Source organism: Passer montanus, unplaced genomic scaffold, assembly GCF_014805655.1.
Source record: "Passer montanus isolate IOZ18808 unplaced genomic scaffold, ASM1480565v1 scaffold53, whole genome shotgun sequence".
NCBI classification, from domain to species: Eukaryota; Metazoa; Chordata; class Aves; order Passeriformes; family Passeridae; genus Passer; species Passer montanus.
In genome coordinates, this window is record NW_024370263.1 from 3,638,123 (window position 1) to 3,665,188 (window position 27,066).

Below are 27,066 nucleotides of genomic sequence, written 5' to 3' on the forward strand. Positions count from 1 at the left end.
GGCGCCGGAGCCTGTGAGCGGCGGCGCGCCGCCCCGTCGGCTCTCGGGCAGCAGCGAGCGGCGAGCGGCGGGGTGAGCGCGGGCGAGCGGCCGGTGCCGGCGGCGCGGCAGGATGTGAGCGGGGGCGGCCGAGTGGCGCGGAGCGGAGCAGCGGGGAGCGGCGGGCAGCGGGACGGCGGAGCGGCGCGGACCAGCCATGCCCTGCTGAGGAGCCGCGCAGGATGTTCGGGCTGGAGCAGTTCGAGCCGCAGAACAGCGGCCGGAGCGGCGGGCAGGCGGAGCGGGGCTTCGGCCAGCCCGGACTGAGCATGAGCGCGCACTTCAAGGCGCCGGCCTTCCCCGGCGGCGGCCCAGCACCGGCGGACCCGGCCCTGGGAGCGCTGGGCGAGCCGCCCCTCCTGGGCATGAACATGAGCCTGGCCGGGGACGGCTACGGCTTCCCGGGCCGCGGCCCCGCCGAGCTGCACGGCGGCGGCATGCAGCCGCCCGTGCACGGCTTCTTCGGCGGACAGCAGCCGCACGGCGGCCCCGGCGGCGCCCCCCACCCGCACCAGCATCCCCCGCACTTCGGCGGCGGCTTCGGGCCCGACCCCGGCGCCTCCTGCGTGCACGGCGGGCGCCTTCTGGGCTACAGCGGTGCGCTGGGCGGGCAGACGGCGTTCGCCGACGGCTACGAGCACATGGCCGAGGGCCAGAGCGGCGAGGGCTTCGGGCAGCAGCGCCCCGGGACCTTGCCCGATTTCCAGCACCACGGCGCCGGCGCCGCCAGCCACGCCGTGCCGGCGCCCTGCCTGCCCCTCGACCAGTCCCCCAACCGCGCTGCCTCCTTCCACGGGCTGCCGGCGGCCGGCTCCTCCGAGCCCCACGGCCTGGAGCCGCGGCGGCTGCCGGCGCAGGGCGGCGTGGACTCGCTGGAATACAATTACCCTGGCGACGGCCCTGCCGGCCACTTCGAGCTGCCCGTCTTCTCCCCGTCGGAGCCTGAGGGGCAGCTGCCGCACTACGGCGGCGGGCGGCAGGTGCCGGCGGGCGGCAGCTTCGCGGGGGCGCCCGCCCTGCCCCGGGCGCCGGGCATGGCCGTGGCCAAGGCGCACCCGCCGCAGCAGCACGGCGTCTTCTTCGAGCGCTTCGGGGGGGCGCGGAAGATGTCGGCCGGTCTGGAGCCGGGGGCCAACGCCAGGCACCCGCTGATGCAGCAGCAGCAGCAGCCGCCACCACCACCGCAAGCACCGCAGCAGCCGCCGGGCTTGCTGGCCAGACAGAACTCCTGCCCGCCAGCCATCCCTAGGCAACAGCAAACAGAAGCCAACGCTCCCAACTCCAACCTGCAGGACAATGGGCCCATAATGCAGAACCAGCATGCACAGTTTGAATACCCTATTCACAGACTGGAGAACAGGAATATGCATCCCTACACCGACCCCGTGTTTAATATGCAGCACCCTCCTCCGCAACAGCCACCAAATCAAAGACTGCAGCACTTCGATGCCCCCTACGTGAGCGTCGCCAAGAGGCCGCGGTTTGACTTCCCCAACACTCCTGGCGTCGAGCGCTGTGCCTCCTGGGGCGGTGGCATGCACGGCCCGGCCATGGAGAGTCACCTTTCCCCGACGGCCTACCCTGGCCTGCCGGGCGAGTTCACTCCGCCGGCACCTGAGGCCTTTGGGGGCCCATTGCCACACGGCGGCCCTGAGCACCCGGCGCTGGCGCAGCGCCAGAACGCGGCCCTGGTGATGAAGCAGATGGCCTCGCGAAGCCAGCAGCGCCTGCGGCCGCCCAGTCTGCAGCAGCTGGGGCATCACGGTGAGGTGGGCGCACCCGGCAGCCTGCCCCCGCCAGCCTTCGAGCGGGAGGCTGGTGGCGGCCGCAGCTTCGATGCGCCGGCGCCGCACCTGGCCCCCGACAGCGCCTGGTTCGCAGGGCCGCCGCCGCCTGGGGAGCTGCTGCCGAGGCGCTTGGCAGCGCCCGGGCTACCAGCCGAGGCAGCCCCCCACGAGCTCGGCCTGCAGCAGGGCGGCCCTGCCGTGCTCTTCCGCCCGGGTGCCAGTGGGCTGGGGCTGCAGGAGCCCTTGCGGATGGCAGGCGAGGGGCCAGCGCAGGCCCTGCCGTCGCCCGGCGTCCATCCGCCCTTCACACCCACAATGGGTGGCCTCTCGCAGCTGCAGTCACCAGGCAGCGGTGTGGCACTGCCCAGTGCCCCGGCTGAGCGCCGTGGCCCCGCCGACTTTGCCGCTCAGCCTGGCTTCCCCTTTGGGGCGGCGGCGCGGCAGCCGGCGGCCCACGGGGCTGCACCTGCCCTCAGCGCCTCGCCAGGTGCCTACCCACCACCCCCGCCCGAGTTTCCCCCACCGCCCCCGCCACGGCCCGCTGCCAGCAAGCTGGGTGCCCTCTCGCTGGGCTCCTTCAGCAAGGCGGCCAGCAAGGACAATGTCTTCGGGCAGAGCTGCCTGGCTGCCCTCTCCACTGCCTGCCAAAACATGATCGCGAGCCTGGGCGCTCCCAACCTCAACGTCACCTTCAACAAGAAGAGCCCGGCCGAGGCCAAGCGCAAGCTCAGCCAGGCCGAGCCTGACCCGCCACCTGCTGCCCCGGACTACTTCCCAGCAGGGCCGCCAGTAGGTGGGGGTGGCACGGGCAAAGCAGCGGGCACTGCCCCGCTGCTGCCTGCGGAGAGCAGCCTCTCGCCCGGCTACGCGCTGGAGCCGGTGGCCGGTGGCGAGGGCAAGGCGGGTGGCGGGCGGGGTCGGGGTCGCCGGAAACGGGACAGTGGGCACGTCAGTCCCGGCACGTTTTTTGAGAAGTTCTCAGCTGCCGAGGGCGGGGGAGCCGGTGTCAGCCCAGGGCAGCCGGCAGTGCCGGTGGCGGCGGGGGCCCCGCCGGGGGCTGCGGGCGCTGAGCGCGGTGGAGGCACCCCTCACGACAAGCCCCTGACCTCCCCGTCCTGGGGCAAGGGCAGTGAACTGTTGCTGGCGGAGCAGCCCGACCTGATGTCCTCCCTGGACAGCGGCATCCAGAGCGTGACCAAGTCAGACGGCAGCTCCCCGCACGTGGACTTTCCCGACGAGGTCAGCACCAGCTATGGCAACGAGGACGAGGTGTCCTCCAGCTCCGACAATGCCACCTCCAAGCCCACCCGTAGCCCGCTGCTGGGTGGTTCGCCCAAGCTGCCCCGTGGGGAGCACGCACTTCTCAACGGACAGAAGCCCCTGGCCCTTGGCCTTCTCAGTACATCTACCTCGACCCCCGACAGCTATGGGCTCAGCACCACGGCGGGCGCTCACCCTGGCACGCCAAGCATGGAGCAGGTGCGGACCCCCACAAGCACCTCGGCCCAGGATGAGATCCACCCCCTGGAGATCCTGCAGGCACAGATCCAGCTCCAGCGGCAGCAGTTCAGCATCTCGGAAGACCAGCCCTTGGGGTTGAAGAGCAAGAAGGGGGAGTGTGCGGGGCAGAATGGGGACAGTGACCTGGGCAGCTGCTGCTCGGAGGGTGTCAAGGGCACCATGAGCACCATCGACCTGGACTCCCTGATGGCAGAGCACAACTCCACCTGGTACCTGCCTGGAGAGAAGGCCCTGATGGAGGGGCAGGAGGAGGACAAGCCCATGGCGCCCTGGGAGAAGCCCAAGCCCCCGAACCCCAGCAAAGAAGGTATCAGTTGTCCCACAGGGGTGCTGGCACAGGGGTAGGGGTGATTGTGGGCTGCTCAGGGAAGGGGACACGGTGAAGCTGCAGTTCTGGTACTCTGGGCACACACTGGCTCCACCCTTGGTGGGTGCCAGGCACCTTCCCAGTCTGGGCTGGGGCTGCGGGATGCTGGGATGCTGGGTGGATCTAATGGGGTGGGGACAGTGTCAGGGACAAAGTGTCTGCTGCCTGACTGGCCCAGGTGACAAGTGCCCCATGGCATCTCTGCTGCCAGCCCTGTCCCCATCATGCCTCCTAGAGAACGGGCAGGCGGGGGTGCTGAGCAGAGGGGATCCCAGTGAGCCTCTCCTGGGCCTGGGATGCTGCAGAAGGGAACTGCAGCCTGAGGTTCTGAGGAGGGGGCTCCTGCAGGGTCCCCCCAGGCATGGGGTACTGAGGAGGGGGTTCCCACAGAGCCTGGTGCCAGGTGAACCTTCCAGCCACTTTCCCAAAACTATGACTGGGGTTTTCCCTAACCACAAAAACAAGAATCTGGTGGTAGTTCTGCCCCTTCAGGTCCAGGTGCCCCCTGCTTGCATTTGGAGCCCACAGCAGTGTGATACTGAACTGAACGGCTTGTAACAAATTATTTTTTTATTTAACTGAAAAGCAGTTTAAAATAAGGCTCTGCATCTGTGAGTGTAAAACTTGCTTAGTTGACAGATGTTTAATTTTGACATTAGTTGTCGTTTTTGATCCTTCCTTGTGTCCAGAGGACATCATAATTCCCCAGGCTTAGAAAAAAACATTTTATTGGAAAGCCCTCTGTTATAAAAGCTGTTTAAGATAAGGATGATTATAGATTCAATAGGTTTCTATTTTATCTTATCAAATTCCTATTTTGCAACCTGCCTAGCTGTATGTGTGATTGTTACAATGGGTGCACATGCTGTACCTGCTATCTGAGGGCAAGTGGGTGGGTTTTGGTGCGCCAGAAATACATGTGTGCAGTTTACACAATATAAACTCATTATTTGTCCCAAGGAAAGATGATATTTTGGTATTGCAGTGTAGTTTGAAATTGTTTTCTTTATCTCTGGTAGTGGAGACTGACTTTTTACAGCCCTCCACATTTAGTAATTCTGCTAAGAAAGTTGGTGAAATGAGAAGGGAGCTGGTTAGGAAACTGGGCTGTTTCCTAACCTGGTTCTGGTTGGCTTTGCAGCTTTGGCTTTCTGAAGCGTGAATCTTAGCCCCCACGGTTTGTCTCTTTGTTCATGTTTAATGCCCAGCGCAGGAGACTCTCATTTCGAGCAGAGTGTTTAGCATGCACGGCAGACCCGAGGAAGCCCATCAGCATTCTCCATGCTTCACCCAGGCAAGGACATAAATTGGTTTGTTTGGGGCCCTTCTTTTCCATTTTTAAATGGAGTTGCACACAGCATCCTTCCTGGCCCCTTCTCTTTTATTGTTTCTTGTACACAACATCTAGATCTGACTGGATCAATAGCTAGTTAGCACAAATCACAGTTCCTGTTACTTCTGCCTTGGCAGGCTCAAGCACATACATACGTTCTCTCACACCACACGCACCCCGTTACGTGTGCACTTTCACACACACACAGATCACAGATCTCACACCGTGCCGTGTTTAGAAATAGATTTTGAAAGAATAACTTCTATAGGTCTTGACTTCCTGGATGAAAAAAGAAATCCCAAGCTGTGATTTAAAAGAAATCCTGAGCAGCAATTTAATTCCGAACAGCACATTTATTAAAAGTGTAATTTGGTTTAAAATGATCTATATTTTGTGTGTGTGTGTCATACGGAGCGATGCTTCTGCAGCGTCTTTTAACAGCACTCCTCCAGTCACTTTGATCACAGCTATTCTTAGTAACAGCTAGTGAAAGAAGTAATTGCTTTTTGGTCGCGATAACCACAATGTTGGTGTTAAAACAGTTCATCACTTGGAAGGAAAACCATTTAATCAGTGTTCCTATATAAGGATATGTTTTAGTATTTCAGAGGCTTAACATAAAATAGCAAACCAGTTCCACAACAATGCAGAGGCGCTCGGGTTGGTTCATGCTTTAGTCACTTGAGGGATTTGAATGGGCTGGTTCCTCGGATGAGGAAATTTATACAGACTCACAGAGAATTTACTTTAACTGTTGTTAGAGATGATAAAGATACAATGGGTGAGACAAAACAGGCTGTTCACCTCTGCCAGTAGAAATAATTAAACTTAACATTGCCATACCCCTGAGTGTGTGAAACTGTGTTTAAGAAAAGGCTTCCTTTAGACGTGGGCTGAGATTTGAAGCCTTCTCAGTCGGCTGGGATTTGCACTGTGCTGTTTGCTCCAGCAGAAGCCCAGTGTCCGGGTGGGTGTGCAGGCTCCAGACAGCGCTCCTCCGAATTCAGGCAGTTCCTCGGCGTTCCGTGCTGGAAGGTGGGCACTGTTTTGGAGCTGGGCAGTGGTAGGGAGAGCAGCATTACACCCGGGGTCCTCCCCACTGGAGACTCGTTTGGGGCTTCTGATTAACACTTGACGTGAGAGCAATCAAGGATTTATTCCCACTGTGGCATTGCTGCGATTGGCACCGGCGGCTGCTCAGGTGCTGGGGAGGTGGAGGAAGGGGCGGTGGGTGTTGGGGGGCAGCTTCCCCTCGGTGCAGTGCTGGGCACTTTGTCCACTGCCTGCCACTCTCCAGGACCAGAGGGTCTGAATTCAGTGCTGGCCGTGAAGGAAAGAGCAGGCTCCCCAAAATACAGCAGGATCAGGAACTTCTCAAATACTCTGTTACTGCGCAGGTTATGGGGGAAGCAACTTAAGTTGTTTAAATGGCTACTCAGATTCCTCGGAGCTCACCTTTTTTCCCATAATGGCATTAAAATGATTTGCTGATCTCCGGCAGTTGTGAGCTGTGGGTCTGGAGGTTGCTGAGAGCAGACACCGGTGCTGTGAGGTGTGACACCTCCGGCGCTGGCCTGCCGCGAGCTCTGTGCGTGCGTTCACATTCCATTTCGGAGTGTAGTATTAGTAATGCTGCCTGGACATGGCTCTGCCCTGAAATGTGTTTTCTGTAAGGAGTTTTCTCTGATGCATCATTTCTTGTACCAACATGTTTTATGTGAGGTAGCTGGTAGGTTTTGGGGTTTTTTCTCCCTGAAAATGCTTTCTAGAATTTCGTGTTCTCCTCTGCCTAGCAGCTTGAACTGGGACTGAGAGATAAATAACACTTAGTCTGGAGGGGTTGTCTTGACTTCCAACACCACAGCTCTAGCTGACAAAGAATAACCAGTTCAAATTCACTTAAAAATCCAGGGCCAGTTTAACGGGGTTTTGCTTTTCCTGGTTTGACCGAACCAGAACAATTTCCCCTTCAGTGAAATGTGTATTTGTGTTCCTTAGAAACCCACTAATTAAGTGCTGGTGGGGTTTTGGTTTTTAGTTTTTAATTGAAATTTTGAAAGTCCCGTACTGCAGATGTCAGGTGAAGACATCAGTATGTACCTAGAACTGTGCAGGTGTTGGTTGGAAAGGATGGGAGTGTATTTTTCTGCTCCGTGGCTGTTGGGCTCGTCAGTCCGGGCTGACGGGCACGTGGCACGCGGCACCGTTAGCCTTCATGTGTGAGTTTTTGTTAATATTTCATTGTTACACCGAACCTGTCACTTGAATGAGCCCACAGGCCAAGCCTCTTGCTGGAGCAGTGTGTAACATCTGTGAATTACTAGAAATACATTAACAAAGGTCAAATTTGGTCCAGATGCGGCCGGGAGCCTTTGTTTTCTTTCCCTTTCCAGTGCATTTTGCTTGCTTGCTTTATTTTAAATACTGCTTAGTTCTTTTAGAGGCTTTACCAAGGGACCGTGTTTGTTTACTGGGACTGAGTTTTGTCAGACCTCTGGTGAGGTTTTTCAGGCGCTGAAGCCTCGCTGCAAGCGATGTGCTGTGAGCGGCTGTGTTGTAGTGAGCGCTGTGGAAGCGAGTTCAGCAGCAAAGCTCAGCGCCTTTTCCAGCGAGGGGGCTGTGATTCCCTGGTTCCCGGTGCTGCTTTGTCTCACTGGGCTGCTGAAACTTACACAATGTTAACAATTTAGTGGAAAAAGATACTATTGCCTTTGTCTTGAAGTTACACAATAAACCCCGCATGTATCAAATCTATATCTTTATTAAATCATCTGGATTAGCAGTCAGAGTGATGAGGGAAGAACGCTCCCGCTGGTTATCCTGGGAGAGATAGTGCATTAGGTTGCATTGGTGTGCATTAGGTTTGGATTTAATATGACACTTTAAACTTTTCTAACCTATTAAAAAAAAAAATTAATTGGGAGGGTTGCCCTTGTTTGGCCTCATGTGAATGATAGAAATTCTCCATTGTTTACCTTGACTGACTATGATTTTTAATACTTTTTACTAGAAAAAATGGTTCTGTTTAGAAATATTTTCCTTTGTTTTATAAACATTTTGTAGCAGGGTGCTTGTCGACCCTTATGGCATATATTAGAAAAAGCAAGGAACAGAATTTTCAGTAGTATTTCCTCTTGCTGTGATATACTAAAATATTTAGTGCAGGAAATGTGTAAATTTATTGGCATTTCAGTAACAACTGTGGCCAGTGTTTGCCTTTGCATCCACTGTCTGTCTGGCTATTAATTTTTGGTCTCTAGATTTACCTGTTCTCATTTCAGTGGACAATCTAGCTGTGTTTGAATTAATGCAGATTACCTATCTGGTTTGCATCCTGGTGCTTCCTTGCCCCAAAGTCTGTTATTTTCTGATGCCCACTCAGTTGCAAGGCGAGTTTTAATGGGGTTGTTTAGCACACACTTGGTGTGAGGATCTGCGTGAGAGAGACTTCGAGGAAGATGTTTCTTGAAATTGGTGTGTGAATGTGCTTCAGATCTTTTTGTGTGATGTAAAAGGAAATGAATTAGACTTAGTATTTATATATGAGCCTGGATGACAGCATAGATTTATTTCGATCTGTGATGTATTACACAATGTCTCCTCTTACTTTTTAAGGTACAATACCTGGGTTTTTTTACTAATCACCTAGTGGATGAATGTGCTTCAGATCTTTATGTATGATGTAAAAGGAAATGAATTAGACTTAGTATTTATATATGAGCCTGGATGACAGCATAGATTTATTTCGATCTGTGATGTATTACACCATGTCTCCTCTTACTTTTTAAGGTACAATACCTGGGTTTTTTTACTAATCACCTAGTGGAATGCTCGACCATAGAACTGCAAATAATATTTTGATAAAAAGCATTATTAATTTGCAATGTCTATAGATACAATTTGTTGTTACTTGTGTAGAACAAAGAATAAGGCATAAAACAAAAGTCTAACCTGAAACTAATAGGCTGCTTTTATTTGAACCAGCTGACTCCCAGCCTCGGTAGTATTCTATACCAGGGAAGGGTTTTGGTACAGTAAAATGCCTTTATGTGACCATATAAAATTTTAGTACTAGACAAATTACTGTACATTTTCAGTCAGTGGTTTCTCATGTATTTCTGTTAAATCTGAGTGTGAGGAGAGTCTCCTAAGAAAGTGCAAACCAGTTCTAAAATGAATCTTCAGGTGGCCTAACGTGTGTGCTTTGTTAACGCTAAATTTACCAAAATACCAGAAGCCGTTTCATGACATAATTTCTGAAGCACATCGAGAGTATTGAAAGAGACCTGTCAAACTGGAGGCAGAGGATCATCCCCTGTTTTATCTCTAGTACAGAATAGGTTGTCCTTGTGCATGTTTTGGACTGGAGCGTGTTGGATGCAGGCGGTGGCCACCTCGCCATCGCGCCGCGGCTCCGGCCGGCACCCGCCTCCCTGCCCAGCTGGTCCAGCTTTCCCATTGAAAAATCTACACCCTTGAAAAGAACGATGTTTTGCACCTGTAAACACATGATTAAGGTTTGCAGGACACGTTTAAGATTGGTGTGTTGTTTTATTTTTAAATAAGAAATAGTTTTGTTTATTGAGAGGCGTTTTTAAATGAGAGCCTCTGTTAGTGAGGGCTGTTCAGAACATGGCTGGTTGTCCACCAGATCTTGGGTAAGGGACATGGGGAACCTTATGGAAATTAAATATGTGAGGCTCTGGAATCACTCAGGAAATTCAAGGTATGCCCTCACCTTCCTGGTCTTGGTAGATTTCTCAGTTTTTAAAATGTGATTCCGAATTTTTGCTGTTCTGTAGATAGACCTAGTTTACACACAGTGATTAGATGACTGGCTTATATAAAAATACTGTGATTCTTTGTAGTTTGCTGCTTTTCTTTTGCCAGATGCTTTGTGTTGGTGCAGTTAAAATATTCTGAGTTATTAGTGGCCTTTTAATACAAAGGATTTTGGGGTTTTTTTACAAATTTAAATATATTTTATGGATTATGTGCCAGTGTTCCAAAGTCGAATGCCTTCTAAATTTAAAGCTGAGAATTGAACAGCTGGAGGTCTAATCCATTAATTTTTACAAGCTGGCTTTCTTAATACTTCAAAGAGAACATCTTAGATGATACTGCTTTACTGTTCCCCTCTTCAGCACCCCTTCTTCTCTCCCCGCCAGTGCCCTCTCCTCTAAGGCTTCATGTTCCGCTCATCTCCTGGCAAATGACAAAAGCATCTGGATGGGGTGAATGCATTTTCCTTAGTTGATGTCATAAGTTTTAGGACTTGATGGTCTAGAAATGTGCCTTTCTTAGTGTTGCACTTTTTATCCATAACATGGTCACCACTGTTCTGTTTCTTCCCTGTACTTGAGTTATTTTTTGTAGCAGCGCGGCCATTGTCATAGGATTATTTTTGCTTTGTGCTTGTGCCCTTTCGAGATGCCTGACTCACATGTAGGACACATCCCTCTCTGTAGGATTGGGTCTGATCCATTTGGAAGTAACGTTTTCCCAAGTTTTGCCTTGCCCTTTTGGGCAGGAGCTGCTCTGGCACTGACGGTGCCGCTCCTTGGGATGCACGTGTGCATCCATCAGGGGCAGCTCCCTGGCAGGAGCTGAGTCTCTCTGAGGCTGAGGTGCTGCCCAGACCCTGCAGCAGGGCACTTTGTGTCTGTTTGTTTTCAATTCCAGCAAATCTGTTTGTGTCTGTTCAGTGTTTTAATGTAACGCCACCGAGCATGACGCTGGGCGGTCTACATTTTTTATTAGCTTTTAACATTTGTCAAAAAAAAGCTTTTTTTGGTTTGGTAAGCAGGAATCTGGTTATGTTTAAGTGCTGCTTTGTTAGATTTTTTTACATTGAAGTAAATACTGTTTATTTGAGTTTAAACACGGACAACACGTGTGGGAGCTCGAAGGGCTCTGCTAGCTCTGTGAGCAGTGGGAGAGACGTGCCACAGTCCTGCTCCTGCGGCCACTTTGTGTGAACTTTGGGTTATTTATCTTTTTTTTATCCCCCTCTGTGTTTGGAGCATTTAAAATACAAAATGAAAAACTTGTTTTTTTTTTCTTTTAACTCTCCTACCTTCAGTTTTGACTGCTGGGCCTTTAGGACTTGATCCCCTTGATCCCAACAAAGCCTGTGATTGGTCAGTAGTTGGAAGACAGCAGGGTTTTTTGGTGGTAAAATATAGGTTTTCAGAGTTAAGTCTGCATTTAATTAATTTTGTGAATTAGTATTCACAAAATACTCGAAAGCATTCTGTTGCTAATAGAAAGATCATCCTGAGGCTGGGGAAGCACAGTTAATTGAAAAAGCAGCCATTTGTAAAGTGAAGAAAATTTTAAAACATTTCATACCCTAATTAAGAATGTACTCCTGAGTTAAAATTGAGAATATTAATTTGCTGTGCGAAGCAAATACATTACAAAGCCCTGGAAAGAGTCATATCCTTCCTTCCTCCTTAATCCTCTCCCAAAATGCAGTTTCAGAAGAAAGGCATGACTTTTTTATTTTTTATAATGTAGCCTGAAACCATTTTGCTAGAAAGATGTAAATTGATCTATTAACATAGGAAATGGAGGTTGGGCTGGGGTTATTATCTGGTCAGAATTTTAGGATCTCTTTCCTAGAAAAATCTTCCACTATTTTTTTTTTTTTGGAGGGAGAGGTGGGTAGGTATAATATTCCTCCATAATGGCATTTAAAAGCCTTTTGGTCTTAGGTGAGAGCAGTCAGAAGAGGCAGAGGATGCTGTGGGTCTGAGGCACAGCTGAGCATCATTGCAAGCACTGCTGCTCCCTGGGGAATGGGGCTGAGCCTTCCCTCCCCTGCACTGCTGGAGGTGAGGCTGCAACGGGCAGGGAGGGAACGTCTGCACTGGCATTCCTGCTCCTGGCTGGATGGCTCAGGCAGGGAGGGAATGCCTGCACGGCGTTCCTGCTCCAGGATGGGTGGCTCAGGCAGGGAGGGAATGCCTGCACGGCGTTCCTGCTCCTGGCTGGATGGCTCGGGCAGTCCAGGCATCGCCGTGGTACTTACCGGCATTGGGGTCTACGTGTGATTTAGGGCGCAACGGAGTCCATATTCAGGTCCCACTTTAGGGTTATTTTTATTTAAGATCATATTTGTTGCACTGTAAATTGCCACAGTGCTTTAGAAACCTGGGAGATGTTCCCGCTGCTCAAGATTTACTGTCCAAATGAGATAAAAGAGGTGTTGTTGGGCTGGGCAGCTGCCGGTTCACAGGGCGGTGCCACCAGGGCTTGGGCAGAGGATGCTGGTGAGGTGCACAGTGGAACTGGAGGGCACTTGGGTGCCCAGCAAAGGCTGGCACGCCGGTGCTGAATGCTGCTGGGCTGGGAAACGTGTGTGAGCAGGGGATGATGGGTTGAGAGCATCTCATCCCACCTGGTGATCTCATTTCTGCGTGGATTCCTTCTTTGGTGAGAAGCGGATGGCGCGGCTGTACTGCCCTCTCCGGGGCAGCATTTCTCCTCCCGTGGAAAAGATAAACCCAAACCCCAGTTATGGCACTTCTGATCTGTGTGTGAGTGAATTTCTAAATAGGTTTGTCAGTCTTAGCAACAGGAAAAGAGACCTAAATCTTGCAGATGTAGTTTGTTGCAAGGTTTTCACTTCTTCCAGATGCCTGGGGTTGGAAGCATCACCAAAGGAGGGCTTCTCCTCCCTGCTCCTCTGGGTGATGGGAGTGGAGGACACAGACTCCAGGTCTGAGCTGCCCAGTAGATCACAGCCACCTGGTGTGACTTATTCCTGGAGTGGTACTGGGCTGATAATAAAAAAAAAAAAGACTCTTAGACCTGCCAGGCAGCCCAGTAACTGCTTGCATCTAATAATACTGATATTTTTGATCTGACTCAATTGCTTTAATTTTTATTAATGCCAAATATTAAGCTGAAAAATGGGGTTTTTTGCATAGTCTGAAAAGTAACCCAAAATTTCAGACCAAATACAGTTTTAAAAGCAAGAAGATAATAAATGGGCCTATTGATTGTATTCTACAAAAGAAGAAAAGGAGTTCCCCAGTAATTGTAATAAAAACTACCACAATCTATGAGACAATAATTCTGAAACCCTTTTAAAATAGTATTGTTATTCAAAGTGCAAAGCAGCTGGTATTTTATGATAGAACAGATTTTATTGTTGCTGGATATAGGGTCAAACGCTTGCAGCACATTTTTGATTTAAACAAACCAAAAACACAAATGCTTTTTTGAAGATAAAATCAGTAAGATTTATTTCTTTTTTTTCCTGGATGCTATAGCTCCCTTCTCTACCTCTAAATATAGGCACATACTTTTCTTTTTGTGCTGGAAGAAACCACATGCAGCCCAGCTCCCTGTGCTCTCCCTACCTTGCCATAGTTCTGGAGGCAGAGGAAAAACAAGGGCTATACGAAGTACAATTCAAATCTCATATGAACTGCTTTGAAAGAGGCAGATCACAAAAAAGGGAGAATAGCAAAACATTCCTTCATTCTGGGTTATTACTGAAGTTTCGTCCCATCATTTGCCAGTTCTTTGTGCTGTTGGCAGGGTGGGTGTGAGGGTGATGCCTGGAAAATGTTCAGGAGAACAGGCAAAAGCTCAATGGCAGCCCTGGTGATTTTGGGTGAGCTTTGCTTTTAAACTCTGTGCATCAAAGCTGTGTTGTATGTTACATGACGAAGTGGTGTGTCCTGTAGATAAATCAGTCCATGTTCTGTGTCCTGATGTTACTTATTTCAGCTGAGGTGTGAATGGGAAAGGCAGAAGGGAATTTGCTGCTCCCGGTGCTCCGGGCCCCGGGGCAGGTGACCACGGTCCTGACTCTGCCAGGGCTCCTGCTGGACCTCTTGGTACCAACAAACACCACTTTGGAAATGTGAGCTTTTAACAGCACAGTGAAGTCTTACTCCAATAATTTTCCAGATCCTCTGGTGTTCAGTGTAGTTTTCCTCGAGTGGCTGATGTCAATGGTGCTGCAGTGTTTCTCTTAAGGAAAAAAGAACAGATAAAATATCTCTTTTTTGAGCCAGACACGTGTGAGCCTCAGAGCTGGGAACGTGCGTTGGGAGATTGTGATACAATTACGTTTTATGTCTACCTATTAAGCATAATGAAGGGTTGGTTCCTGGCCTTAAATTTGGAAAGAGCTTACTGTAGAGCTTAAACCAGAAGTAGATTCCTGTAATTACTGCTTTGCCGTGCGGAGTGTGGCGAGGTAGAGGGAATAAAAACTGTTCATTGTCCAATTGTATTTCCATAACTGCTGCACTTTTAAATGTCTGTTTTGAAAGATAAAATTTTTGTTATACTAATTTTCTGAAGTAAGCTAATAAAAGCCAATGCAGGGGGAAAAAAATAAAAGAGGTGAAGAATGTCAAATGAACAATGCTTAGAAAACACGGAGCTTCAGCTTCTTCAGTGAGCCCTGCTGCGGTGCTTGAAAAGTCAGTGGCTTTGTTTGTTAAACACAGGGCCACTGTGCTGTTGTGGTTTGGGTTCTCTTGAATATGAGATCCTTGATGATGAAATGAAGAATTTTAAAAACTTGAATTTTATGTTTGCTTTTCTTTACTAGATTAGGCGAACGGAGCAAAACTTGAAGCAGTCAGTTCTGAATCTGCTTTTGCTTTTACTTGGTGTTGTTCTTGCTGTGTGATGGCAGTATGTCAGGCAAACTTGGATCCCAGCATCAGTTGTTTGGAATTATTGTTTGGATTATATTCAGTTTCAAATGGTATGAAACTGCAGTGAGAAATGAGCATTTGTTTATGCTGATAAAATGAGTCTTTCATAGCATACACTTGTTTTGGTTGTACATACTAGTGCGTGTTATAGCTCAGAATGTCCATTTTTTCAGAGTGATAACATGGCCCCCTTCTGCTCTTTGTGTGCATTTGGAACTGGGAACTGCACCAAAGAGGAGGTGTTTCTGCTTCAAGTGAAGAAGAAGAGAGGGAAGACTGGAACTCTTCTTGGCTCTTAGGGAAAAAAAACCCCTAAACCACATCCTTTTTCCTCTCCCCCTTAAAAATCTGGCTTACATCCTTGAGAGGTTTTTTTCCTTTTATTTTCCAACCATCCTTTAAGGTGTGTTCTTCTGGCCTGTCTCCAGTTTGTGGAGCTTCTCTTGGAATACAGTTTAAAGGGTTGTATTTGACGTGTTACTGAAGGCTGCCTTCCACAGAGGTCTGGCTCAAATAAAAATGTGAAAAGTTCCCACTACTGGGCTGTAAAAGAATACTGGAAATGGGTTGTGCTGAAAAAACCATTTAGATAAAAATGCAATTTTCCCTTCCACATACACTGCTAAGAATTAATAGCACATTCTTCCTAAATGGGTAGTTCTGTATTATATTTTCACCTTAATGAAATTCTTTCCAAAACAGGAGAGTTTCATTTAAAAATGTAGGGCAAAATTGATCTGTCTTTATCTGCAGTGCTCCCTGTTTTAAAATATGGGTTTGAGTTCCATGGGCTGTCTGGGCACTCTGTGGAAAACGGATGTTGGGTTCCAAGGTGGGTGTCCCAGTCTGACTGTGTCCCCTCACAGGGTGTGCTCATTACCCTGCTGCCACAGCTGGATTTGGGCTGTCACTGTGGTGGTGTGTGCTGTGCATCCAGCTGTGCTTTCACTGCTCCACTACTTGGCCAGCGGCCACCACGCCGTGGGGACATGAACGTGGCACTTACCGGGGCACTTCTGCCAGAAATACCCCAAAAGGGAGAAGGGCTAAGCCCGCTGTGGCCTTGGCCTGTGTTGGTTCACTGTTGCACACCTGGGGCACAGGTGGTGAGCCCAAGTGTGGCATGGCCTGGAACAACATCAGCAAAACCACGAAAACATCAGTTTCAATATGTTCAATTTCTGTAGAAGGTACATAAATGTCCAATGAAAGAAAGAAGGGGGAATCCTCTGTGGTAGCTGTGAAATTGAAGTGGAGATGCCCCCAGGAAGATTTGCCAGTTCCAGCTAAGAGAAAACCAAAACATATATTCACGCTTTTTAATGGTTTCATTTTTGGTGGAAGGTTCTCAGTGTAATGGTGAGAACAGAAATGTGTGGTAGAAGTAGGGCTGATAGACTCTGCTTTAAACAGCTTTTCACTGCTGAGTTACAGTGGAGAAAATGCTTTTATTACATAAATTGTTTGGTGTTATCATAGTTTTAATAAAATGGTTCCCACATATAAGCAATGCTCACAGTGATGGAACCACGGACAAGATTGATACAACTCGAAGTTTCCATGTTAAAAATACAAATTTTGGTGGTAGTGATGCTGCACAGCTTTTGAATAATTTTTGTGAAAAATTACCCTTCAGGAAGACTGTGCTTGGGCTTTCCCCTAAAAGGTGAAATACAGAAGAGGTGTGAGGCAGTCTGAGTGACTAGCACCCAGCTAACACTGAGCTGAATGCAGATTCTGTTTTTGAAAGGGGTATTTATAGTCATCTTCCGATAGTCTCCTAATCAAACAGCAGCAAATCCAATACTGCTCCTTAGGTGCATTACAGAACAGCTGTTTTTTTTAGTCACCAAACTTGCCTTTTGTGATTCATATTCTGTGAATCACACGAGTTCAGCAAAGAGTGCAGATCACGACTTTTACAGCCAAATATGCAACTCCCTGGAAGCAAATGTTGAAAATTTAAATATTTTAGTGTAGTGCCTTGTAACTTGCAAGTTTTGTTTTAATGGGGCACTGGCTCTTCTGTAAAACTTCCCTGCCTGGGACAAGCATGCCCATCAGTAGGAGTGTTTGCTCCCTGGTGTGAGTGGTTCACACTCAGAGTGTTGCCTGGTTCCACTTCAGGCAGGACTTTCTTAGGTGTCACTATTTGATTTTTACATGTTTTTTTTTGCTGTTGGTGCTCAGTGTATCTGCAGGCACTCAGCTTGCTGAGTGATGCATTTAAGCATTGGCTGCTACAGTAAAAATCTTGATGGCCATTGTTTCAATCAAAAAAACCCTTCTCATCTTCAAAGTCACTGTTGTTACAATAATTTTCTCTTTGAACATGTCAGGATTCTGTCTTTGATTATAGACTGGATTGTCTCTTGTCATTGTATAATGATTTTTTTTCGGTAGGCAGAGACCTTTTTCAGTTCCTCACAGTTCATTCCCCATCCCAGTACTTCTTTAAAAAGAGATTATGTTGAAACCAGGTATTTAAGAATATAGATCCTCAAGAAAATAACTGGTTTTGACTTTGTATTTTCCTGGGAATTTTGTAAAACTGATATGAATTACAAATTTATTTTACAATTTGAACTTAGACTTTTAAATTTTCCCTTTCTCCCCACCCCTTCTTTTGCTTCTGATTGGACTAGAAGTCATTACTACAGAGATTTTCTGCTACTTTTTCATTTTCTCTTTTTGCAGGAGCACAAAAAGAATTGATCTCTGCAATTCTACCATGGCTTGGGTGGTTGCTTGGATGGATGGTTGGGTGGATGGTGGTTAAGGTTGCTGACCTGGGGGCCTGAGCACTGCTGCCAGACCCTCCCTGCCCTGTTCCCTGTTGAGGACTGATACTGAGCCTTGGAAAGTGCTTGCTGAGGCCTTTCCTGTTGGAAGCTGCTTTAGGGTTTGGTGATCTGTCCACTCTATATGATCCAGAGCTGTTACAGCTCTCTGAGCATTGTGGTGGGATGAAGGCACCCTGGAAGCAGAGCTCCTCTCGCACAGCTGCTGAGGTGTGGAGTGAATTTCCAGCCTTGTGGCCCTTCATGGCTGATGGCTTAAACTCTGGTCTTTGCACTAGTACAGTGCTCACCTTGGATCAAAGGGCAGGGCACCTCCTGAAATGGAAGGTGCCTTGGAGGGTCCTCCCAAGCCTCCTCAAGCTATGTGAAAGCCCAGAGACAAGAGCATTTGGAGTTGTCTTGCTTTGTGTTTATGTGCAGTCTTTTCCACTGCTGGGTGATGTTGATTCCACTGTGGGAATACTGTTTAAAAATGGGTGACACTAGAACTGCATCAGGCACTGAAGGGACTTATCCCTTGAGAAATGGGTTTTGCATAACTGTGGCAGAAGAGTCCAGGTGAGGTGGGCAGATCCATGCCTGGTTGTGATTATGTGTGTGCAGGCTTCCAGCTGGTCACTAAAGCTGTCACATGATGGGTGTATTGCCTCAGAGGTGTGACTAAATCCAAGATGCTCTCTCAGTGGGGGTTACCTGCATGTGTCCATGCAATGGAAGCCTTTGCCACAGAATTAGGGAATCCTGACTGTGGTTTTGCCCTTGTGTTTTGTAAGGAAAGAGCTAAAAAGGATTCACTGTGTCTTTAAACTTACAGATCCTCAAAACCTCCCTGGGAAGTAGAAGGGGGAAGGGACCCTTTCAGGATTAATTAAACAGAGATGTCTTGCTGTAGACTTCAGGGTTTACTGATAAATGCCAGCCCCTCACCCACGTCTGGTGGTGCTGCTGTTATTTAATCAGGGCCTTGACAAGGAATCTGAGCAATCTTCCCTTTCTCCTCCTCTGTTCCATTTATCTGTCCTCCCAACCTGTTTGTTTGTGTATGGTTAAGTTTTCCATGCCAGGGAGAAGCAGAGTGGAAATGTCAGGGGTCAGGCTGCAGGCAGGGCAGGCAGGAGCAGGCAGGGAGCAGAAAGCCCAGCTCTGCAGCCTTGGAGTTTCTGAGAAACCGGAGATAGGTTGTTCCAGGCAAGATTAACTCCTTCAGCACAGCTGCCTTCTGCTTAAGGCCTGCAGGAAGGGAGGCAAGTTGGGTACATTAAGACACTGAGCTCAGACTCCATCCCTCTATCCTTGTCCTGTGGGTAATGGATGCTCCTGCTGCCATTTTGCTCACCCTTTGTTGAAGCCTTGCTGGCCCATCTGCCTTGGCAGCTCTGCTGCTGGGGGATGAAGCTGTGTGGATGCAGACCTGAGCAGGATGGCAGATAGCAGAATTCATTGCAGTGCTGTTATGGATACCTGAGTTATTTGGCACATTTCCCAGTGGACAAAATGTTCATCCAAGGAGGGCATGATGCTGCTCTTCAGAGACATGCCTTTGAGTAGATGTGTGACTTGGGTTTGTCACTCAGAAGTTAGCTAAAGACCAGTCTGGATACCCTTGGCTTCAGAAAAACCAATTTTGATGTTGTGTCAGTAGACTTGGTATCTCACAGGCTCTCAGCTGTGTGCTCTGTGGTGGCTCACAAGTGCATCAGCCCCAGCTGATGCTGCCGTGCTGGCTGGGGTTGGGTGAAGTTTTGGCTGTATGAGTCAAGCTGTTGAACTTGCACTTCACCCCGCCTGTGCGAGGAAAAAGCCTAATTCAGGGTGGGGTGGAGGATTTTGTTTGGTGATGCCTTTGCATTTGTGTTGTGGCAGCGAAGCAGGTGCTGCAGAGCTGAATCCTGCCTGATTTGACAGTGTTTGCCTTGCAGGCAGTGCCCTGCCTGGCTCAGCTGCAGGTGGCAATGACAAGGTCCTTATGCCCTGCTAGTGGGACAGTCTGTACTGCACTGACCAGATCTAGACCAGGTTAGCAGCAGCTGTCACAAACAGCTGTACTTACTGATGGGATAGGACTGAATCACAGAAGAGAATCAGGGAATTGGGTTAGAAGGGTCATATCATTACAGCTGTGGGCAGGGACACCTTTCTCTTTTCACCTTTTACCTTTCACTAGACCAGGTTGCTCCAAGCTCATTCCAGCCTGGCATTGAACATTTGCAGGAACAGGGCAGGCACAACTTCTCTGGGCAACCTGTGCCAGTGCTTCAGTACTCGCTGAGTAAATACCCAATCTAATCCTGCCCTCTCTCAGAGGAGGACATTCCCCCTTGTCTTGTCACTCCAGTTCCTGGTTAGAAGTGCCTCTGCATCTCTCCTGGAGTTCCCGTGGGCTGCTCCATGCAGTGAATTCTTGGGGATGTGCTGTGCTCCCTGTGCCAGTGCTTGGGTGCTGCTCAGCCCCGTGTCCCTCCCCTGCCCTTGACAGGAGCAACTGGGGCTGCTGGCCCCACTCCCTAGGGAGGTGCCACAGGGCAGATCCCACACAATCCCCAGCATAGTGGGATGAACTAATTGTCTGCTGTTCTTTCATTTTCCAGGAGTATTGAAATTGTTGTGGGTCATAAATCACGTGAGCATATGGCCGGAAGGAGAACACAGGCCCATATATCAGCTTTGGGCTGGAAAATGAGACTGTTTGTCCTGTGTTGTGCAGGCCCATTCTGTTGATTTACTGGCCTGTGAAACTTTAGAGTTAATTTTTTGTTGATGCAAGGAAAGTCTGTCTACCTGTGACTTTCCTGCTTGAACAGCTGTGTTTGCTCCTGATTCGTTGCTATTCTGAGAATTTCATGAAGACTCTCCACAGTGATGTGACAACTGGAAGTAAAAGATGAGCTTATATTTCTCTTATCCTAATAGTGGCACTTACAGCTGTACCTAAGAATGCCAGGGTTTTTTCTTTGTGTTTTTTTTTTTTAATACTGAATTTCCCTCACTGCCATTGCTCCTCATTTGGTAGTGCATTTCTTCTAATGATTTTTTTTCTTTCCCTTCAGATAGATTTAGTTTTTAAATATGCTGTTCAATCAAACTCTGTTCGTCCATCAGACTTCTGGGCTCCAGCTCAATCACCACACCTTATTGGTGCTTTAGGGGATCTTTCTGAATATGCCAAATGCATTATATGACGACATTTCTATCTCTTTCTGTAGTCAAAATTTAGGGTATACCAGAATTTGGGATTTTTTTAGAAGAGATCTAGAAGGAATTTGCCCAGGATGTGCTGGGTTGATAGTATCAACTCTCAGTCTGATTTGCCAGCACTTAAATGTTTTCCAGCAGAGATTTTGACCCTTCTTTAAGAAGCTCAGGCATCCTGACAATTCTACTTTTTATAGTAATTTTTGCAGAATTTTTAGAATTTGCCTGTGAATTACTTGCAAGGGACTTGCAAGCAGCGATTTGGAACCCCCTGTTTTTGGAGTGTCAAGTGTCAAGCAGCTGGTGCTGCTGAGCACAGTGCAGGTCAGGGAGTGGCCCATGGCAGCACAAAATGGTTTGGGCAGGGAGAGACCTTAAAACTCATCTTGTTCCACACCCCTGCCATGGGCAGGGACACCTTCCACTAGGCCACGTGCTTAGAGCCCTGTTCAGCCTGTTCTGTCCATCTCTGAACTGTCTCTCTGCAGGTGCCAGCTTTGACCTGAGATCTCTGGTCTTCCTTTCCTCTTGATCTGTGAGTGGTAAAATTGCTTAACACCTTTTGTTTTCATGAACTCTGTTTCTCAAAGTCTCCTCATTCACCCCTGAGACACCAAACTTCAGCTCGAGGTGTCCTAAAGAGAAATGGGATGTGTTTCAAGGTAGGCTATAAATAAATGGCATAAAAGAGCTAATGATCCTTGATGCTGGTTCTTCTCACTAATGTTAGCCTTTGGTAAACTCCCACTGTGTTTTCAGGGATATCCTTGAACTTGTGTGGTTTAACCCCAAGCATTATTGCACATGATCACCGTTTCTTGGTGTGCAGGAGCCTCAGATGTGTGAGGCCCCTGGGAGAGATTGACTTTGCCTGTGGCAGTTCTGTGTTACAGGCTCTCCTAATTGTGAGTTATAGATGGGGCAGAGGCACCTCTGGGAGCTGCTGGCAGAGCCAGGGAGGAGACAGAGGGACCAAGCAGATCCCTGTCCCAGCCCTGACAGCCAGGCTGGATGCAGATCTGGCTTTGGGATGTGAGAACACAGGAGAGCTCTTGGGGAACAATGTGACAAAACACCTAAAAGTATTTGGCCAAGTGTATCTGTGCCTCACAAGAGCCTGAAATTATTTCAGAGCTAATTCCCTTATTTTGTTTGGCTAAACAGTGCTCATTTAATTTGCATCCTGAAACTAAATGACTACGAACAAAGTTCTTTGAAGGGAATCTTCATCTTTAATTCTGTTTTCACTCAAGGAAAATAGTTTTCCACGTATGTTCTGCGGGGCTTAAATATCCTACTTATTACTGTAGTATCTATTTTCCCTCCACAGTTATATCAAAGCTCTTGCACAAATCTGATGAAGCGCTGGAATTTACATGTTTCTGTTTGCTCTGTGCGTAATCATGAACTGTTCACTGCCTTTAGAAATCCGTTGGTACACCCCTTCCCTTGCTAGTGGAAGTTGGCATTTTACCTTACTTTTTGAATGTCCAGGTGGTGATTTAATGCAGAATGTTTAAGTAGCTTTTTTTTTTAATTTTGGCCTGTCCTGAAATAATACTAGACTGTGTCCAGAACTGGTTTTATTTAAGTGAGAGCTTACTGAATGGTTTCATGTGACTTCTGGGCAATCAGAAAATTCCACTTCGGATTTTATTGAAAATCTTTTGTTTCCTTGTGCGTTCTGGCAGTCAAGAGATGGGTTTTGCATGGGCTGGAGCTGTGTGTAAAACTGTCATGTGATAGTTTGCGTACATATGAAATACATTTGAAAGCAAAACCCAGCATTTCCTTACTCATCACGGATGTGTCATTTGTCATTCTTGGTGAAAATGGGCTCAGAGCATTTAGTTAGTGCAAGCAGGTGATGTGTGCCAGCAGCATGAAAACACAGGATCAGTCAGCCAATATTCTTTCCTGCCATGGAGGTGGTCTTCTCACGCTGGGGCTGGATTCAGAGGCAGGGCCATGTCTGAGACAGCCACAGCCCTTCGGAAGGAGGGGTTATGTGAGAGAAGCTGGTCCTGGCCTCTTCCCAGTGTCAGTGTGATGGAGCTGGTGGGTGGCCTTTCAGAGATGAGCAGAAGTGTTCAGGTTTTTTGAGGGGGAAGAACAACAGAAAATAACTTGGAGCTCCCTGAGGCTTCACTGGTGTTGGATATGGATATTGTGACTGTTGGGTCAGCTGTGCTGGAATGGGCTGTAGTTGCTGGACTCATGTTTATTTTCTGTTGGAAGTGTCCAGACATTGTCTAACTGTTTTTGGTGGTTGGTTTGGTTTGATTTTTAATGCCAGTTTTCTTTGCTTGGGCAGGGCCACAGTTCTCACATGTGCAGAGCTGAAGAGAGCACGGTGCTGGTGATGGCACCAGCGGTGTAGAGCCATGTGGCTGGGTTAGACCCTGGCTGGAAGCTCAGCTTTCCGTGGCTCTCACAGACACTGAACCACAGCAGTGGTTCACCTGCATGGGGTGGGCACAACCAGACTGGCAAACAGCAGCACTGCAGCTGGGGTGGGACCTGGTTTGCCAGAATGGTCTTTTGTTCTGTGAGAACCAAACCCCCACGTCAGCCACTTCACCAGGGGGGTAGGCAGGACCCCCCTCTGCGGTTTGGGTTTTGCAGGGAAGCCAGCCTGACAGTCAGTGTGTTAAACTGAAAAGAGGAACTGAAGGTAGCCAAAAGAGAGGAAGGATATGAGTTACAAACAGTCCGTTGTCCCTGTGGCCACCTAGCAAGGTACAGGAGCTGGTGCTGTCCCGAGGCCCAGAGCTTCTGGCATCTCCAAGGATGCAGAGCTTTCCTTTCTTCTTGGAGAGTTATAGAGCTGGAAGGGAGTGATTTAACAGTAGCCTCCAGAGAAATAAATAGGTATAGGCAGTTTCACACTTGCCTGTGGAGCCGTGGTGGCATGTTGCTCTCCTGCCGGGCACTGGCTGCAAGGTGGGGAGCAATGAGTTCCCCAGCTCATCTCTTCCTGGCACAGTGGAGGGAATGTGGATTTTACAACAGCAATGTCATTGTCCTCATCCACACATCCTTCATTCTGTGTCTTCAAGGTCGTGCTACACATAAGATGAGTGCTGCCTTTTCCATTGATAGGGTTAGCATTTTTCCTATTTCACATTTTTTTCACCAGTTTCTTCTGTTTCTTTCTGTGAGCATGTGGCTCTCAGTCTGACTGTAACCCTGCAGCCTGACAGCAAACTCTCAATGCTGCCGTGGGTTTGGGCAGCCTCCCTGTTGTGGCGTGCACATCCTTCCATTGCTCCTGGTGAAAACAGGAGCAGGAAAAGAGGTCAAGGGAGAAAAAAAGAAAAATATGTATTTGCAGCAAGCACTATGTGTCTCCTGTTATCTGAATTCTGTGCAAGCAGCGAGCTCTGATGGAGTCCCATGCCAGCTTGGAGACCACTGAAAACAAAATAAACATCTCTGTAGCATGGGCTGATACATGCTCCCTTTAGAGCCTCGGGCACCTCCAATTAATCAAGCTGTCTGTGGAGGAAGGGCCTGTGAGGACCAGAGGATGCTGCCAGAGCTGATGGGCTGATGCAGGGGTGGGCAGCAAGCAGCATTAAGGGTGAACAGGCTGTGTGTTAGCCTGGGTGTGCCATGCCTTTGGTGGGTGGGTCTTGTCTGTATTGCAGCAAAGTCAGAGCTTTAATCCAGGTTTGCAGGATATACGAGTGCTGTGGGAGGGTGCTCAGCTCTGTGCACGCATGTTTGATGAAGAGCCCTTCCTCCTTCCGTGAGAAAGGCTCTCAGAGAGCGCTCAGCTGGCTGGGCCTTGACAATAAATTGAGAGGCTGACCAAGCCAAATGGCTTCTTGAAATGTCATGGAGTGATATGTGGCCAATACCCTGGAGCTGGGGTGTCTCTGCTGAGTGCTGGTCAGCAGCGTGAGGAGTCACCTGTCCCCATTTCCGCTGGGCTCGTCCTGACGAGTCCTTGGCATCAGCTGTTCACCTTAACCACCAGCACTGAATTCTGTGCGTGCAGAGAGACAGCAGCACCTTCAAGTGTCTTATGAACAGGGATTACACAGAATAAATGAAGAAGTAAAATCAAATTAAGAGGAATGTTCTAATAATGGGGTAGTTGGGGCTTTTCCTTGAGTGCCAGCAGAGCTGGGTGCTGCCAGTCCAGGTCCAGAGGCAGTCTGTGCCTCCAAGCATTGGGAACAGCAGAGACATCCAGCCCAAAGCAGACACAGATTGTCAGGGGTGAAGGCACCTGAAAGTGATGCAGGTTTATGGTGTAAGCAGGTTGCAGGTGCTATGTTTGTGTCTAGGAACAAATGCAAGCCCTTGCCTCCTTGTATTCCAGGGTCAAGAAAATGCCTTTGTCAAGGAGTTTGTCAGTGCTGCAGAGGTGAGGAAGGAGATTGCTCATTTGTTTATCAACACAAATGAACCAGTTGTGTTTAAAAATAAAATTTTTAAAATACAATTTTAGGAATAAATTAATCTGTGGAGACTAGGTCCAGTGTCCAGGGAAACATAAAATGTTTTCAGACCTTATTTTTCTCAAAAACTGGAAAGAGATGCTTCTGTGCTGTGTACAAATGCAGAGCTATGTGCCTGAACCAATATGTCAAACTGTCATGTGGGAGATTTGGTGAAAAACATCTTGTCCTAAGGGAATAATTTTAAACACTATATGTAGGTTTGCTGCCTCATAAGGGATCATTACTCAAATCTATTCCCTCTTATGGTAGCTCGGCCTCTGCTTAACGGGCAGGGAGTGAAGGGAAGCCCATTAACGCGTCCTTTAAGAGTGGTTATCAGATGGTAGAGGGGAAACAGATCTCTGATCAGGGAATATAGTGTTATTGGCCAAATCCTCCGATTCAGCCTTAACGAGATCAGTAGCAGTGCGGGGCCTTCACGCTTGGCTGGCCATCGAGGGCGGCGGCGGGGCCGGGCAGCCGGACCCTGGGCAGCGCGGGCGGCTGAGCCCGTGTCACAGCGGTGAGCAAGTGTAAGGGATGAGCCCTGGGGCACCCAGCCGTTCTAGGGATCTTCACCTCCTGTTTGTCACTTCGATCTCGAAGGGAGGCTGAAATGTGGAGTGGAACCCACTCCCAACCAGACCCCTACCAGGCTGTGTCTGCGCTCTCGCTCCTGTGTCTCGCTGCTTTCCGTTCTTTTGTTGGTGGTGATTTTGGCAAAGATGAGAAGGATGGCATAAGCAGCACCTGAAGAGCAGCATCAGCTCCTGGTGTCTCAGCATAGCATCTGCAGTTGCCTTGGCTACACCAGCCCTCCCTCAATTAGCCTCCTCTCTGACGAGGAGATGCACTCGATGTGTGGTATCTGTGCAGGTGAACTCGTTTTTAATGGGATTACTTTACTTAAAAATTGGGACACCTCTGGGTTTGCACAGTGCTCGGTGGGGTTGTCACAGTAAAAAGATCAAGTTTGTTTTTTCATAATGCATAAGAAGATGCTACATGACAAAAGAGGCTTTATATTGAGCAGCTTAACTTCTCAGGGCTCATGAAAAAGGGAGAAGGAAGCTGGAGGGACTGAAGGTGCGTACACATGCTGTCTGCAGAGTAAGGTGAATGCCAGGCTGGTGAGTCTAACCTCACTAAAGAAATGTGTTGTTCCTTAGCTGATACGGTAAAGCAGTCTGTAGTGTGTGTATTGAATTTTTTTGTGGTGCAGAACTCCTGGTTCTCTTCCTGTGTCCCAGCTGCAGGCTCCAACGCTGCTGGCCAGGCTCCTGGGTTAGTCACCACGCTGCCATTAATGCTGTGTAAACAAACAAACAAACAGCAACCTTTTCCTTTTGAAGGCTGTGTGCCTTTGCAAAGTAGAGCAGAACGAAAGAGCAGCTTCCTAAATGTGCAGGGTCAGAGCAGAGGGTTGAGCCTGGGGAGCCTGGCTGGGCACTCTCTTCTCACTGTTTGTCTGGGGCTGAATGGCTGGAATGTGTTTGGCTGGGTAAAGCTTGGTCAGAAGCTCTTGCCTAAAAGCAAACTGGCTCTTGAGACCACCACAGCATCACCCCAGCAGTGGGGAAGGACATCATCATGGGGGAGAATTTTCCAGACTTCTTTTGGTCTTTGGTCACTTCACTGCTTTGAGTTTCATGTCTTTCACATGAACATGACATGAGCTTATATATGATGTTTGATTTCTTACCTCTGCTTCAGCATTTGCTGTTTCCAAGTGGCACACGCTGTCCTTTGTGCAGGGTGGTTGTGCTTTTGTCAGTCCTGGGTTCTGTGTCATGTCCTTTGGTTTGGAGGGGAAGTCTCCACCCAGACCATCTCAAGATCTTGGGTGTGGAGGATGGCCCTTATTAGAAGTGTTCTGCTTTTTTTAATAA

General features: G+C 48.8%; 1 protein-coding gene across 1 annotated transcript in view; it reads left to right on the forward strand.

Annotated features, from left to right (window-relative positions):
• Positions 1 to 71: 71 nt before the first annotated feature.
• MN1 (MN1 proto-oncogene, transcriptional regulator) overlaps positions 72 to 27,066 on the forward strand; it is a 34,840-nt gene continuing 7,845 nt past the window's right edge. Inside the window, exon 1 of the mRNA XM_039724800.1 lies at positions 72 to 3,654. Within this exon, the coding sequence (XP_039580734.1) occupies positions 222 to 3,654 (3,433 nt within the window). The 5' untranslated portion in view covers positions 72 to 221. The remainder of the gene's footprint in view (positions 3,655 to 27,066) is intronic.